The sequence below is a fragment of the Agelaius phoeniceus genome, chromosome 9, assembly GCF_051311805.1.
Source record: "Agelaius phoeniceus isolate bAgePho1 chromosome 9, bAgePho1.hap1, whole genome shotgun sequence".
NCBI classification, from domain to species: Eukaryota; Metazoa; Chordata; class Aves; order Passeriformes; family Icteridae; genus Agelaius; species Agelaius phoeniceus.
Genome location: NC_135273.1, coordinates 15330377 through 15346199, shown reverse-complemented (window position 1 = coordinate 15346199; position 15823 = coordinate 15330377). Strand labels below are relative to the sequence as shown.

Genomic DNA, 15823 nt, shown 5'->3' with positions numbered 1-15823 from the left:
ACTTTGTGAAAAGTTAGACCTTAAGGTGCTGGCTGGCAGTCATTGCAAGTAGGACAAAATAGTGATAATTTAGGTAAGCAGTAGAGGTATCAAGATTGAGCACAATTAAGACCTGTTACTGTGAAGCAAACATGCCAGGTCTAAGCTGCTGCACAAACTCAGCCTTCACAACTCTTATGTGTGGAAAAGACTGTCTGCCAACAGTGAATGCAATATGTGGCCCTGGCTCAAACAGGAGAAACTTTCTGCCCCTGGAAAAAAACAACTACACATGCTTGTGTCTGTAAATATCTTCATTCAAAGTATGAACAAAATCTGTGTTGGATCACAGAAGTGAGTCTGGATGAGGACTTCTAAGGTGGGGAGGAGGACAGCTATAGCACAGAGTAGTCTCCTCTCTCCTGGTCTGTGATAGAGAACAGGTTGCTGTTTAGTGGTTTATGGCCAGGACAGCTCCAGATGTTGAGATCTTGAAGGGGCAAAGCCAAAGGCTAGTACAGTATTACTCAATGTGTACCAGTGACACAAAGAGCTTTGCAAACTTTCTAAGTACTCAGCTACAAAGTGTTTAAGCGTATTTGGTTTAAACATCTGCTTTATTTTTCTCAGTTTGGAAATTTGAAGACAGCCTGTAGATAGAGCATTTCCTCCCCCATACCCCAATATCCCATCTTTCTGGGATGCCAGTAAATTTGTTAGTGTGTTTAAATGGTTTAATTAAAGTATTTTCTGCAATTAACAATGCAATTAATGCAATCAACAATGTCTTTTGTCTGGTGCTAATGATGCTTCTGGATGATAGATGTTCTGGAATAGCTATCAAAGTAGAGAGTAACTTAATTTGAGAGATTTGATTTCCTTTTACTTTAGCTGTCAAGACCCGAACAGTTGGTGTCAGTTAGAAAGAAGCAAAGGAAAAGGTGCTTTGAAAATTTTTCACCGCCTTTGTTTTTGCATGGAAATTTAACAGTACAATGACCTGTTTGTCAAGTGACATATCTGTCTAACAGATGTTAGACTGTTAGATGATTTCAATAGGGAAAAGGAGATCTAGTTTTGGATACAGGACTCAATATATTAGGTGAAAGTTTTGGTGTTCCTGTGTATATTTATATTGCTCTACAGACTGTGAAGCACACATGCCAAGTATGTAAGTGATCTGTGTTTTTTATACTTCTGAATTGCTGCTTGGTCTTTACACACAAACATTTATTTATTTGGATTTCATGCTGGATCTGCATATTTAATCAAGGTCCTGGGGTACCCAGCATGTGACTCTTTCCCTTCCCTTTCAGCATGATAAATCTTCATAAATGTAAATATCAATCTTTTTCTCTTTGACACTTTATGGTACCCAGTGAAGTCTGTCTACATCTGAAGTTCTCAAACCTTCAAAGTATTCAGATTTTAAAATCATGCTCCTAGTATATTCATATTTTATAGCATTAGATACTGTTCAGGAATGCATGTGGAACAGACTTCCTTTTGGCCCATTCTTGAAGTGACCCAAGTTAATTGAGAGCAAGGAAATTGGTGTGGGTTCTAAAAATGATGCCAAATGTCATTGGAGTGACTCTTCCACTATATAAAATATACATGAATCTTCTTCAGAAAAAACTTTTTCTACCCATTTTTGAAATTTAAATTACAGTAGTTAGCAAGCATGACTCTTGAAGTGAAATAAATATCAGAATATATTTAGTGTCTAAAAATAAATATTTTTGCTTCAAAGCTTTATAAGTCAATGACCCAACATGTTGTTGACAGCAAGATTAAATGCTTACAAGAAATTCCAAATTTCCACTGACATACAGACACTCTTTCCTTTCCTGGCAATTCATAAAGCAGCACTTGAGTTTCAGGATGCTGCCATTGCACCATTTTGGAGCAGTATGTCTTTAAATCTATTACCAAGTTTGTGCAGAGTTCAGTGTGGAGAGAAAGGAAAAGCAACATGTTTTCTTTGAGAAAGGTTGCACTGTGAAAGCTACTGGAAGTTTTGGAATGTTAAAAGACAAACCAGCTGTGATATATTAACAGGCAAAGAGCAAGAGAAGAGGTCAAAACTGTGCATGCAGATGTCCTTTCACATCCTAGTAATTTCAGAAGATTCACATGGCTTCCAAAATAAGCTTGTTCCAGGAAAACAATACACGTATTTTGAACAGTTCTAATATTAGCCTATCCTTATAATGGTATCTGGAAGCCAATGATATTTATGTTGGTATGAATGTGACCAACATGTTAACTTCAAATTACTCTCTTAACCCCAGTTTCCTTGTGTGTGGGAGTAATTTCTTTTTAGGAAAAGTCACTGTTGGTTAATTTTATCTCTCCCTTTCTCACCCTCAAACCATTGAGTAATACTGAAATTTAGCTTAGAGTGACTATTTCCATTTCTTACATTTAAATGCTTTAATCGAGGTTTTAAAGAATTTTATTGTGCAGGGTGACTATCACGTAGGGTTTGCATGCCGAAGCAAACTAGGAATTGTATGAGCACTAAACATATATAAAAACATATATGCTGCTCTCTAAATGATTTGATGATTTGTGAAGGTCAAGAGGCAATAATGGATGATCATATTACATAACAGCCATCCTTACAATTGGGCATATACACTTGTAAAACAGGAAAAGAACAAAAAGAGAGAGCATTTGAATTTTGATATGTCAATTATCAATTGCTGGCAAATTGTTTATTAGAAGTGTCAAAAGGTTTGTAATGAGTTCAATATGAACTCATTACAAATGTGAATCCAGTTCTTTTTTAATTGACCATGATCAAAATAAAAACTTTTTTGGATAAAACTGGGAAAGTTTGATTACTTAAGTTTCTTCATAGTTCAAGAAATACTCTAAGTACTATTTTTTAGCGTGGCTTTCCACATTCATTCTAGTGAGTAAAGCTGCTAGCCATGACCATTTTACTTCAATTATAGGTTCCAATTACTTGTAGACATTTCTGGTGCAATAAAAGTAAAAAAAAAAAGAAAAAAATCAAACTCCCTAATAATGTAAGATGGTGATGAAATGGATGGGTGTTGTTGCTAAATCTGTATTTTACAGTCACTTATTTTTCTGGGATGAGGGGGGGGAGGGAAGCACAGATTTTAAACTTCAGACATGCAGACTTAGAAAACAAAATCAGTTAAGAAACTTGTCCATATAAATTAAAGAAATAGCCCATAGTGGTGTGTCTCTTATATAAAACTAAACAGAAGTGTTGCATTTTTAGTCCAGGAAAAGAAAACATTGAATAATAAAAGTAAAACTTTATTTACCTAGTACTTTCTACTGCTTTTTACATGTGACTGTAATTACCCAGCCAAATAATATACTTGCATAGTATGACCAGATGTCTTCTAGAACACTTAAATAAGGAAAAACAAAATATATTTTTCCTTTTTTTTTTTGCATTATCTGCCAAGTCAGTGACCCTGGCATTTCCCACTGTAATATGTTTTTAAAATGACTACAGTTTCCCACTATTACCCATGTGTGAGAGAGGCAATGTGCAGCTCATTCAGATGTGTGTGAGGTGCACAGGATCAGGAGCTGGATGTTGGAAGAGTTGTTGACCTGACTGATAGCAAGGCTTTTGCAGAGTGTCAGTGAATCTGGGTACTGTTTAACATGACAAAAGTGGCTCTGTTTGGCTTTAGCTGATGAAAATTGGCAAGTTTAGGTAACTTCAAGCTGAAGCTCAACAAAGGCAAAATCATATCCAAGAAACTCTTGATGTTGCAACCATACTTCATGTTGTGTAGTGGAAATTCAGCTATTGTCTGCCAATATGAAATGATACCAGTTTTATCTGTGCTGGCCAAATGGATATTTGTCACATTTGGAATTAATGTGGTGGTTTGTGTTGTGATGAAAAACATAGGACAACATAAAAAAATCTCCAAAGACCTAATTGTTGAGTTCCTCAGTTTTATATATTTCTGAATTTATTCATGAGCAGAGTCACAAAAGTCCTTCAAGACCCAACAGAAAATGTAGCTCTACACTGTAAAGTTCAAGAATACTTAATTGGACAGGGAAAAGGAAGAAACGATAACACCATAAATAATGCATGGTACAGTTCTAAAAAACACTAAAAAACACTGAAATTTTGTCAGTAGAGGACTTCTGTTTGGAAAGTGTATATATGAGCAAATAAACCCCAGGCTTTGGGGATGTTACTGTTACAGAATTTATTTGCCCTTTTTTTCCTGCTGCCTCTTCAAAATTTGGTGCTGTGTTTGTACAGATGCATTTCAGATACTCTGATGTAACCTGAATCAAAAATATTCAGGTAAAAGAGTGAGGCTTTGAGGTTGGTTGGTTTGTTTGTTTGTTCCAGTGGAGAGTCTCTTTCACTTACAGTGTAAAGCTGGTGCATACAGACATTTCTCTAATCTGCTTTTTATATACTGTGGGACCCAGACAATCTAAAACACGAATGAAGTGTTGCATTTTCCCCTTCACAGGAAACTAGGGGTTAAGGGCAAATGTCAGCATTTGCCTTGAGTAGTTCTGAGTGAATAAAATAGGTCATCAGCTATAAATAGATAACATATGTTTGTAGTCTAATGCCTGTAATTTTTTTAACCAAAAAATGGTATGACTTGTTCAATTGGTTTGTATCTCATCCTACATTCAGATGGTTAAGCACCCTGCCTCCTCATATTATGCTGATTAGATGTTCTAGATGTCTAATGGGACATTTAAGTAAGTTTGATAGAAAATCAAGTTTTTACTCTATCAGGGTCATACCATGAGAAATGAACCCTATGGCATTTGTAAAGTTTTAATAATTCTCTGTCTTAGGTTTTTCAAGGACTCTGTTGCAATGGATGCAGATAATAACACCTTTTAAAAGTGTAAATTGCATTCAAGTGGCAGGGGACAAAATGGTTTAACTGTTAAGGGAAAAAGTCCAGCGATACAGGAACATTGGAAGAAATAAATAGAAAAGCAAAGAAACAAAGTAAAAATCTTCTATAGCATATTGAAAGAATATTAATAAACAATTTAAAATATATTTTGTAGGAATTTTGTGCCTATCTGCTTATTAAAGTGAAGTGAAATGCTGCAGGTAAGAGTGCCTAGAAAAAGTCAAATACCCTACAAGTAGAATCTGTGTTTCTGCATTTGACACACTAATGTGAATTTTGAATAGAATTTACTCTTCAATATTCCAGGGACCTAAAATACATGAAATGATTGAAATTCTTTTTCTTCTAAACACTGGTTTTGTAGGACCTCTGGGAATTCTAAATTCTTTCCAGCATGCCTCTTCCTGAGCCCCAGTGTGTGATGTGGTTTCCCAGCAGTCCAACCCAAACTCCAGGCCAGATTCCCTAATGGTAAGGTCTGTGCTTATGCACAAAATTGGCACTGGGAAAACGCATGAAAGATCTCTGCAATTGCATTTGTGTTTGTTCTGTTTTTATTTTTTAATATGGGCAAATTCCATGAGTTTTTAGATATGGAAAGATTGATAAATATTGAATAGTGTCTTTTGAGCCATTCTAAGAATGGCTGGAAGCTTTTGCTCTTAGCAGTATGCTGAAAACTGACAGCTTTTGCAAGACATCTACTGATAATTTTAAATTAAAGACAATATTACATTGGAATTCAGAAGTCATCACACTAGTAGCAATCTATAGGCTTGGTGTTCCTGTTGTGTTTGCTTTTTTCTCCCCTTCCCCTTATCATCTTGCTTATTCAGAGCAGATGTCATCCTGCAAAAAAAAACCCAGAATGGCTTCATTTTACTAAGGGAAACTCCCTGACTCTTGGTAACTTTCTCAGTGTTTCTAGTTTCTATAACTTTGCATTGCAGACTTTATGTACTTTCATTTTAGATGCCTTAGGCTTTTTAATACAGCCATAATAGCTCAGTCAACATTAGCAAAAAGTGCTCAGGTTATTGTGGGTTATACCTAAATCTTAGGCTTGTAAGTGAAAATCTACCAGTTCTGCTGGTAGATTTTCACTTACAAGGGTTTCTAAGTGAAAATCTACCAGCAGAACTGTCCTGGCATAATCATCCTCACTTAACACCCCTGTGATTGTCCTGTGGAGGTAACAGTGTACTTGTTTTAGGTTCATTCATGTCACTTTAAAATTAGTAGCTTTGTAGTTGCAATATCCAGACAGGTTTCAACAAAAGGGTATTTCTTTTCCTGCCTTTTTTTTTTTTTTTAAATGGAAGTTCCTTTAATTTTTTTTCAATAATTTCTAGTTATTTTTAATTTCTGCACTTAGGACTCCAGTTAGTTCTTTGATTTAGAATAGCAGCTTGGAATGTATCTCTTTGGAAATTTATCTCATTTTGGCACTAACATCACCCACTGCCTCAAATAAAATGTTAATATTCGAGGCCTTTCCAGGTTCCCTCTGTTTGCAACAGAAACTTAGACTAAAGTCAGCTGTACATAATGCAATCCTGTTTTTACACGGAAGGCTGATGAATTTCTCCCTTTCTGAACTCAGTAGAAACAGACAACTTCAAACTTCAGACTCTCTCCAGCCTATTCCCAAGGAATCCCTTCTCCCTGCTACATTCTCTGGTTCTCACAGGGTTTTCTTGTTTTCCATGGAATTGTACATGTGTTCACCTTTCCAAACCAACAGAGCCCTAAGAGTCAACCCTTTCTTGGAAAAACTCCTCTGCCACATCAATTTTTAACTTTGTTCATACTTTCTCATGAGAATTGCTAATATTCAGCTGGCTTTAGTCTTTACTGCAGAGACGTGTATTTTGCCAGAAGCCTTTGGAAATATCTCTCAGGTTAAGAGCACTACGGTGCCCCTCTTCAGCCACCCCTTTAAGGATGAAGTAAAGAGTGGAGAATGAGGAATTGCATTGGAAACAGATAATGGGAAAGCAGAAGGACTAAATTCTGATTAGGCATGCTAGAAGATTTCTGAAATGGTTAGCAGCTGGTATTTAACAATGGGGTAGTGATTATAGTTTCTGGCTCGATTTTTAAATGTTACTAGTGATTTTGGACATTGCTATTATGAAGCAACTTAGATGCATTGTCAAATCCCCTGATCTTTCAGGAAGGAACAAGTACAAAAGCAACCAAAATGAAGACTCTTCTAATCACAAATTCTCAAAAGAAGAGGTGCACTTTTATAACTAGGATACTTGAACAAAACAGAAACAGGAGGAAATTAAAAATTACAAAGCCCAAGGCTCTCTGGAGTTTTCCTATTTTTCAGTGAAGGGCTTACAAATTCCACATTAGAAACTATGACACAGTGGCTTTATTTTCCACAACTTCTCACGTTATTTTTCATGTTCCCTGAAGTTGAAAGGTACACAAAACTCAACATTTAAAATTATCAGCAAACTTTAAGAACAAAGAATTCTGTGTCAAAAGATATTCCTTTAATCCATATTTAATGTAATTATGATTATCATGACATTTAGAATTCAATTGAATTGTTATGGGCTGGAGCTTAAAGACTGGAAAGCATACAAGCACTTTACATCCTTTGCAACTACTGCACAAAACAAACAAAAAGAATATGTTCAAATAATTTCTGGCAGCAGCATTTGGAATATGAATAGAAATACTCTTCTGTCACAGAAAAAAAATAAGGGGCCACTCCTGCAATAAATACTTTTGCATGGGCTCAGGATTTTTTACTGCAGGATTCTATTGCTGGGTTATGACATTAGACAGTTTTATTAAGTTGCTTTTGAGATGTTTGAAAATACTTGGCAGGAAAAGAATTCAAAATTATTGGATAAAATTCAGTTTCTAAGCTAACTATCATGGGAATCCGGTGATAATGATGTTAGACTTTGTATCTCAGTCTAATTTCTTTTGACTGTTTTCTTTGCTAATATTCATATATGTTTAACTAATAACTTGATTGCTAAAATGACATGTGTTCTTGTGTGCCAAGAATGTATCTTCACAGTGCCCTGGATTTCAGAAATTGTATCTACATTCAGTAATCCAGCTTCATATTTCTTTTGCCTCTTTTTTTTTGAGAATAAGGATAAATATGCAGATTTTGCTTTTACTTTACAATTGTCTTTTGCAGTACCCTTGTACCTTATGACGTGGTTGAAGATGATTGATAAGCAGCAGAGGTGCTTAGCTGTAAAATATCTTTCTTTTAGCTCATGCCTCTTTCAGGTGACTCTTTGTTTCTAGTTACAGGATAAGTTAAACAACATTTGTCTTCTTTCTAAAACATGCTCTTAGCATTTTCTTCTTCTTGAAATGACTCTGAGTAGCTGATTCTGCTTTCAGAAACAGTTTCCTATTTGGTTAGAAACAGTGAGAAACAGAACCAAAGCCCTCTGGACTTGGCAGTGCTGATGTTCAGGGGACCCAGGGAGCTGTTCTTACCTGGCCCTTTGCTCTGCCCCCCACTGCATCCCTGCAAGAACTGCTCGGGAGCAAAGCTTGTACTGCTCTACTCTTTATGTTTTCTGCCTTCTCTTTTAATGTTTTGCATCTGTCTCCCTGGAGAAGGAACTATTTTCAGTTTCTTCCTGCCCTGAAAAGTTTCATTTTAAACAGCTTTATTTTAACTGTGTTTTCAAAGTCTGTGAGGTACTTGCTAAAGGGATAGGTGCTAAGATCACTTCTCTTTGCACAAAAGAGACCCAGCTCTTAAGGTGTCCAGCTCCTACTAGTATCCTCTCTTCACTGAGAAAGTGAGCACAGCCTGTGGAAATACACCTGGAATATAAGGTGTTTCTGAAAAAAATACTTTTGATATCTAAGCCACTTCTGCTGCCTCTGACAGGAAACCTTTACATCTGTGAAGAATGGAAATGAGGCAAGCCTGAAGGACTGTACATCCATGAGGAATGTCAGTAGGAGAAATTTCAATCCATGACCAATAGAAACTAATTAAGGAGCAACGGGAAGGAGGGCCCTGGCTAAAAGAGGAGCAGAAACAAAGCACTAGGGGTTGGAAGGCACTGGAGGCAAGGAGGTTTAAAGGGGAGTAGGTGAAGAGAGGCTCAGTCATGGTGAAATGCAAAGGGGGAAGGTGGCAGATGGTAGATAAATAGGAGAAAACAATGTCAGAGGAATGAAAATAGTGTAAAAATGCAACTAAATTGATGCAGTTACGTGGCCTAATTTAGTTTTGTAGCTGAAGATGTGTATTTTTGTAACATCAGTTTTCATTTCTGTGGTGAGCAATCCCTTTTTTTGCCATGGTAACCTTGTGTGCTTGCCAAAGGCAGGACAAACAATGCTATTTCCAAAACAATTTGGTATGCCAAAATATTAAAGTTTTGTGTCATTGCAAAAAGCTTATTTTATGGTTTTCTGAGATATACAGTATATTATTAAACCCTGGATATGCATTTAGGGCATTAAGGTGTCAACAGCCAGCCCATGGGTGGGACTCAATAGTACCTGTACCTGGGACCATGCTTCTCTGACCTTACCTAAGCTTTCTATCCTCACTAGACACCCAGGGAAAACACTGCAAGACTCTTTTGGCTCTTTCCCAGGAGAATTCGCTTATAAGAATGTACTTAGTAATTCTTCAATTTTTTTTTTTTTGTTTTTATAGAAAAGATTATTTTCCCCTCTCTGGAAACTCAAGGCATTCATGGTCTGAATTTTATTTGTAAAACTAACTATACAGTGGTGGACGTCAGATCAATCTGAACAGAACCTGATGCTGGTTATCTTTTTTCCAAGCCAAAATCCAAGCCACCTAAACGAATTTTAATGTCTTTCCACCTATTCCCATACCCCATGCTGTGAAAATATCACTCCCATCATTGGGAAATACTCTTTTAGCTGAAACTGGGGAAGGTGAGAGGTTTCAAATAGCAGCAGAGGAGCTCTAGGTGTGGTGTGTTTGGTTGTTGTGGTCACTATTGAAAGCAGATGTGGTTCCTGTGCTTTCCTGTCTGCTGCTTCTGTATTGCAAGGATGGGAGGGAGCACCCAAGTGAGACCAGGGTTGCTTTTTCTGGACAAGAGCTGCTTTTTCTCAGTAGCAGTGCTGACAGAAATGGATGTCAAAGGACAGGCTCGGTGAGTTGAACCTGACAAGCTCTGGCAGAGTTTTGCACTGGCAGGGAGTCCCACAGGAAGACACAGGTTCTATTTTTTAAATATTATTCAAAAATCCCCAGTAGAGTATTTGTGAATAACATGGCTCTGGTTTTCTCCAGGGCATTCCTATTCCAGCCATGCAATTCAAAACACATTTTGAAAGAGCAAGAAAGAGGAGAAATACATGAAAGTGGTTTAGAATGAATGCCTGACCATTTTTGCTGTGTTTAGATTTCTTTTAGTAAATTTTTATATACAAATCTAATAAGAAAGTCTCCTATTTTCAGTTCTGAAGTTCAAGTAAAACTTTCCTGTTTTTATATATTTTTCAATCTGTCACTGGGAATTCAAAACAGAATTAAAAAAAAAAAAAAAAACATCAAACAAGCAACCTACACTTAGAGGGAACTGAAAAGCCAGGAGCACGCTGTAGCAAGTTATGACATTAAAAAGCAAGAGAGAATATAATATGCCCTGTGCAATGCAGCTGTGGCTTAATGCTGATTTGCACATTAGGACTAGATTAGCATCACTCAGATGTGACCTGCATATTGAGTAACTATCACAAGTATGGTACTATTGATGAAAAATGAAACTGCATGGTACACTTCAGATCTAATATACCAACCTTTTGTGTTTTTAGATTCTACAGAAGTGTAAAAGAAGACCTATTACTTCTAAATTTTTATGAAATGCATGTAATTTAGTTTCCTAGAAAAGTTCAGTTGGATGCTCAGTATGTTTATAAAATAGAATATGATATTACCATAAAAATGATTGTTTTTTAGCCACTCAAAGGGAAGAAATATTCAAAGAAATGACCATATAAATGTTGATTATTTTTATTCTGAAGGCAGTCAAATTGATTTAAGGTGTTGTGGCCAAGTTATCACAGATTTTGTGGCTATAATGCCTGCATGACTCCAAACACTTTAAAGTTCAAAAAGACCTTACTGTTGATAAATGTTTGATTCACTTTCAAATAAAATGCAGTTTGCATTTGACATGAAGGATTTTGTGCAGGATGGCTCCCTCAGTTGTTTCCTGTTAGTTCAGTGGCAGGCTATAGGATGATTACCTTCTGCAGCATTTTCCCAACATTTGACAACGTTCCTCTTTGGAAAAATTGAAAAGATGAGTGTCCTCACTGGAAAACCAGGAAATAAAGGCACATCTGGTGGGTTGGTGTTTACATCTTTGATAGAAGTGCAGTGTGCTGGCTGCAGATCTTTCTTTCTAGGAAAGCTTCCCTCCAATGCTGCCCAGAAAGGGGCTGGCACCTCCTCTGGATTTTGGCTCATCTCACTGGCACAAAACCCCTGTATAGCATGTTCTTAGGGGTCAGTGCCATAGCAGGGGTTTGGGGCAGGCTGGAGGAGTCACACTGTCAGAAGAAGGGCTTGGCTGGGATGGGTTGGTGTTGGGGTGGCTCCCCTTGGAGTGCCCTCCCTGCCTTCCCAGGCACTTGGATGTGCCTTCTGCAGCTGGGATGGAAGACAATCTTTCAGCTGATGCAAAGGTAAAACACAACTTGGGCCTCTCTGAAGGTGCAATGGGGGAAGCTCACTGTGTTCTCATGTTAGATACCACAGAGTTGCTTTCTTCTTTATCTGCCAGGCTAAAAGGATTTTTCACTTTTAGTGATTCCAAACAGATCTCACAGCAAACCAGAGCTGTATCTAAATATTCATCTAACTTTTGTTAGACACACAGAAACACTGCACATGTATTGTGAGATCTCCATGTGCGCACAGGATCTCTATGCACACACAGCAGCAAACCTGTATTTGCTTTTTAAAAATTCCCATGCAAAGGCAAACCTGTCACTTCTATTTAGTAGGTGTAATCTGGCTTGTTCAAGTGTTTTGTTTTAAGGGTTTTGGGCTTAGTTTTTTTGGTTCATTGCTGTGTAGCGATAGATGGCCAGCTTTTCTCTAGTGATTCTATGCTCAATGTCTAAAGGTGATATTGAGCTTCTGTTTAGACTTTGCAGACAGGAGTAGAAGGAAATCATATTCTTCTTATAACTGAAGGATAAACTGAAGTGCAAACCCTCAGGTTCTTGCAAAAGACAGTTAACAGGCACATAACAGCTTCAGGATTTTTAGGATTTTTGAATTCTGAACATCTCTACACAGAACAGTAGATGCAGTTAGGGAATCATGCTATATGTCATGTAGAAAGAAACTCAGATTTTCTGAGTGGAAATGTCCAACATATGGTTACTCTGTTGTATACTGCTAAGGTAGCTCTACTAAGGCTGTGCCTTCTAAAACACACCTTGTAGAAGATAAGGAACATTTAATTTCTGGCATAGTACAGATTTCTCATATATTGGGCTAGGAGCTTGGAATAAAAACTTGGCTGTTGATTTAATTACTTTTAAGTTGATATATGTGTTAGCTTGTACGTAGGAGAAGAGGCATCTTACAATTACTCAAATAAGACTATTAATGATAGAAAAATATAGGTATTTGAATTATTTTTAGTATTGTCATAATTCTGTTTCAAGCATGCAGATTTATCATGTTGACAATGCTACTGAACAATTCAATTAAAGAATATATAAAATTTGTGGGAAAGTTTCTACCAGTATGTCAGACCTGTCTCAATTTTTCTATACAGACATAAAAAATGGATGTTGCTTATTGTGTTGTATGTATAATGCTATGTTTTCTTCAGTGCAAAATAGTCTTTAAAGGTATTTTGAAGATACTACATAGTTTGGAGAACATATTAGCAAATACTTTCATTTTTACTCATACTACTTTTCTACTGTAGACTGTCCAAAGATCATCCATTGTTCTCCTTGCTTTTTTCACTTGTGTTTTGAATAGGTTACCACTAACATCTGAAATTACTTCTCAGTCCACTGCTGCTCTGCAGCTTTATTTGCCACAGGAAGCTGCCACATCCACCCTTAGCTTTAACTTCACTGCCTCTCATCCAGTGATGGAGACTGCAGCACCTTCAGTGATCCAGTTTGCAAGGGATGGATGGGACAGGCATCAGTGTGGACTTGGCAGCTTTGTCAGCCCCCCTGCATTGGTGTGAGCTGTTGGTAAAACCCACTTTTACTCTGTGCCCATGGTGCACCTGCAGTCTCATGAATCATGTTGCAGCACTGAAGCTCTTGTTAGAATAAACAGCAGGTGTAACTCCTGATGCACCCAGGAAAACAGTTCTGTTGAGCAATGAATTGCCAAGCAAATGTATTATCTCTGCAGTGCATAAATGCACCATAACAATAATTTTACCTTTAAAATAGATTTTAAGGAACTTCAGTAGCTACACAAATGATATTATTGGTAGAGGAATTGCTGCAATTCAAGGAGTTACTTTAGTCTTCTCTCCTAATTAGTTGCAATCAATTAAGCATGCTCATACAAAAAATTCCACAGAGGTCAGGAAAGGACATTATCAGATTTTTCAGACATTTTCTTTAAACTTTTACTATAAAATTTATGTACAATTCTGTGCTGGTAAATGTTCTTAATCATGCAGATTTTATGAAAAAGCTTTTACATAAATGATGGCTTTAAAATATCTATATTGTTAAAAAAGCCCATAACATCCTCATATTTCAGGAGCTGTCCCCTGCCACACCTGTGTGCTGATGGCTGATGATATCTGCCTTTTCTCTGGAGGGGGGAAGGCTGACTGGGATTTCTTTTGTGTAGGGGGATTCCTCAAGTCAGAGGTGGAAATCAACCCATTAGGAAACATTTCACGTTATTTTCTGGCACTGTAAGGAGTACAATCCTCAAGCTGAAATACACCTGAGTGAGAGCTCTTATGGAATATTTGCTTACCAAGAAACGAGATCCATTCATGCACAGTTTCTCTACAACCACAGCAGATTCAGACATTCCAAACTGGGGTGAGAAAAAAGACAAGATTATTACAATAGTGTGAAACTTGGCATTTGTAAACAAACTAATATTTCCATGCTCAAATACTCAGGGTTGTGGAAATTGTTATACTACTTGACAAGGATAATTAGAAAAAGAATATTGAGTAATTGTAATGCTTAGGCAATGACTTTCACATAAGAGATAAGACACAGTACTACCCCTTTCTTAGGAAGAAGGATTACAGGGGATAAGGGCTAATGAAATTGTGAATAGAGTAGACAAGAAGAAATTTCGAAGCAGCAAATGTCATATAAGTGGCACAAGGAGCCCAACAGAAAAACTGTGGATTGCTGTGGGATAAGAAGCCAGAATTAGAAACAGGTTAAAAGGTAACCTGAGGCAAAAGTTCAGCAGTAGCCATGCCATCATCCCACATGGCTGTTTACCAACCTCTGTTTGCTCTGCTCGACTTTGGCACCAGCTATTTGGGCTGTGTCTTGCGCTTACCATGCTGATGGGCATTGCTGGAAAGAACTCAGGCTCAGAAACAGGATTTTTTTTCCTGTAACTTGGTTGTGGTAATCGTGTTTTCTAACAAAGATGATGTTGATTATTAATTAAAATGAAACCAGAATGTCCAGAAATATTACACCTTGAAATAGAACTAACTACTGAATAGTAGTTTGGAAAAAAATGGACACATTGGATTTTCTATTAAAAAGTGGAAAAGAATGGATCAAGGCTGAAGATGTCCTAAAAATCTCATAGTGTGTTAGATGGCTTAGTGTGACTTTTAAAAGAAGTTAACTATTATGCGTAGAAAGTGGCAAAAAATTTTGGGAATCTTTTCTTTAAGAATGTACCACTCTCAAATTGAGTTTTAGCATTTGTAATGCTGAGGTGTAAATGTCAGTATCAGTAGTGACCAAATCAGATGCTAACAGAGAAATATTAGTGCAATAAGTCCTTATAGACATAGTTATGCGGCTTTCCTAAGATAAATTCTGTATTTCTAGACTACTTAAAACTGATAGTGCTTAAATATTAAATGTGTATTTTATCTTGTAGAGCAAAGAAATATACAAGCCAACAAAGCACTGACTCAACCTCCCCCCAAAAGTTCAAGTACATTAAACTTAAACAACATCTAGCAACTACTGTGTGTATATATGCATTGAGAAGAAAACATGAAGAGTAGATTCTTATTGACATGCTGTAAATTTTAAAGCTATATTCACATATAAAACTAGACATACTTTCTCTGAAATGATTATTTTTTCCCAGCAGGAAATAAATTTGGGCATGAAATATCTTTTCTCTTATAAGCAATACTCCTGTAAGAAAACATTTTTTGTATGGTTTGTAATGTTGGAGGTCTTTGCTTCTACCATGAATTAGATTTCTACAGAAAACTGAAGTTATATTAATATAAGTGGTGACTAAACTATTTTTAGCTCTATTAAATATTTGTGGTAGATGTAGGATAAGATATCTGTTTTTCAAGGATAAGTCCAATGTTTCTGCTAGCTGAATATAGACTGAACTCTCTAAAGTCTTACATACAGATTCAGTACCTGTCTTAAGAGATCTGCAACTTGAAAAGCTGTCCAGTTCTCAAACTCCTCTTGAGGTGGTAGTTTTGTGGTCATTCTTCTATCCGGGGAGAAAGAACTTGATCTGCAAGAGTACTACTGAACTCTTGCTTTACTGTTTTTTTACTGATGTAGAAATCTGAAGAGGAAGTCCTTTTTGCAACTTTTTTCCTGTTTGGTCATTTAAAGTGAACGCCTGTAAAGGGTGATTTAGGAAGTACCAATGTTCTCGTGTGAGTGACTCCAGTATAAGGAACTGGTTGTTATATCAACATATGCACATAACTGCCATTACTGAAAAAGTTTAAGTGTCTCATCTGCTATCCTTAAAA

At 36.8% G+C, this 15823-nt stretch overlaps 2 protein-coding genes across 6 annotated transcripts in view; one reads left to right on the top strand and one right to left on the bottom strand.

Annotated features, from left to right (window-relative positions):
- The window catches only part of DNTT (DNA nucleotidylexotransferase), a 140661-nt gene that overhangs the window by 21264 nt on the left and 103574 nt on the right, over positions 1-15823 (top strand). The window lies entirely within an intron of this gene.
- BLNK (B cell linker) overlaps positions 1-15823 on the bottom strand; it is an 88219-nt gene that overhangs the window by 69712 nt on the left and 2684 nt on the right. For 3 of the 4 annotated variants that reach the window (XM_054637102.2, XM_077183036.1, XM_077183038.1), the window contains exons 1-2: positions 15474-15608; positions 13858-13920 (exon numbers count right to left, since the gene is read on the bottom strand). In XM_054637102.2, the coding sequence (XP_054493077.2) occupies positions 13858-13920; positions 15474-15548 (138 nt within the window). In that variant the 5' untranslated portion in view covers positions 15549-15608. Of the gene's footprint in view, positions 1-13857; positions 13921-15473; positions 15609-15823 lie in introns of those variants that run through there. The other variant, XM_077183037.1, reaches the window with a different exon arrangement.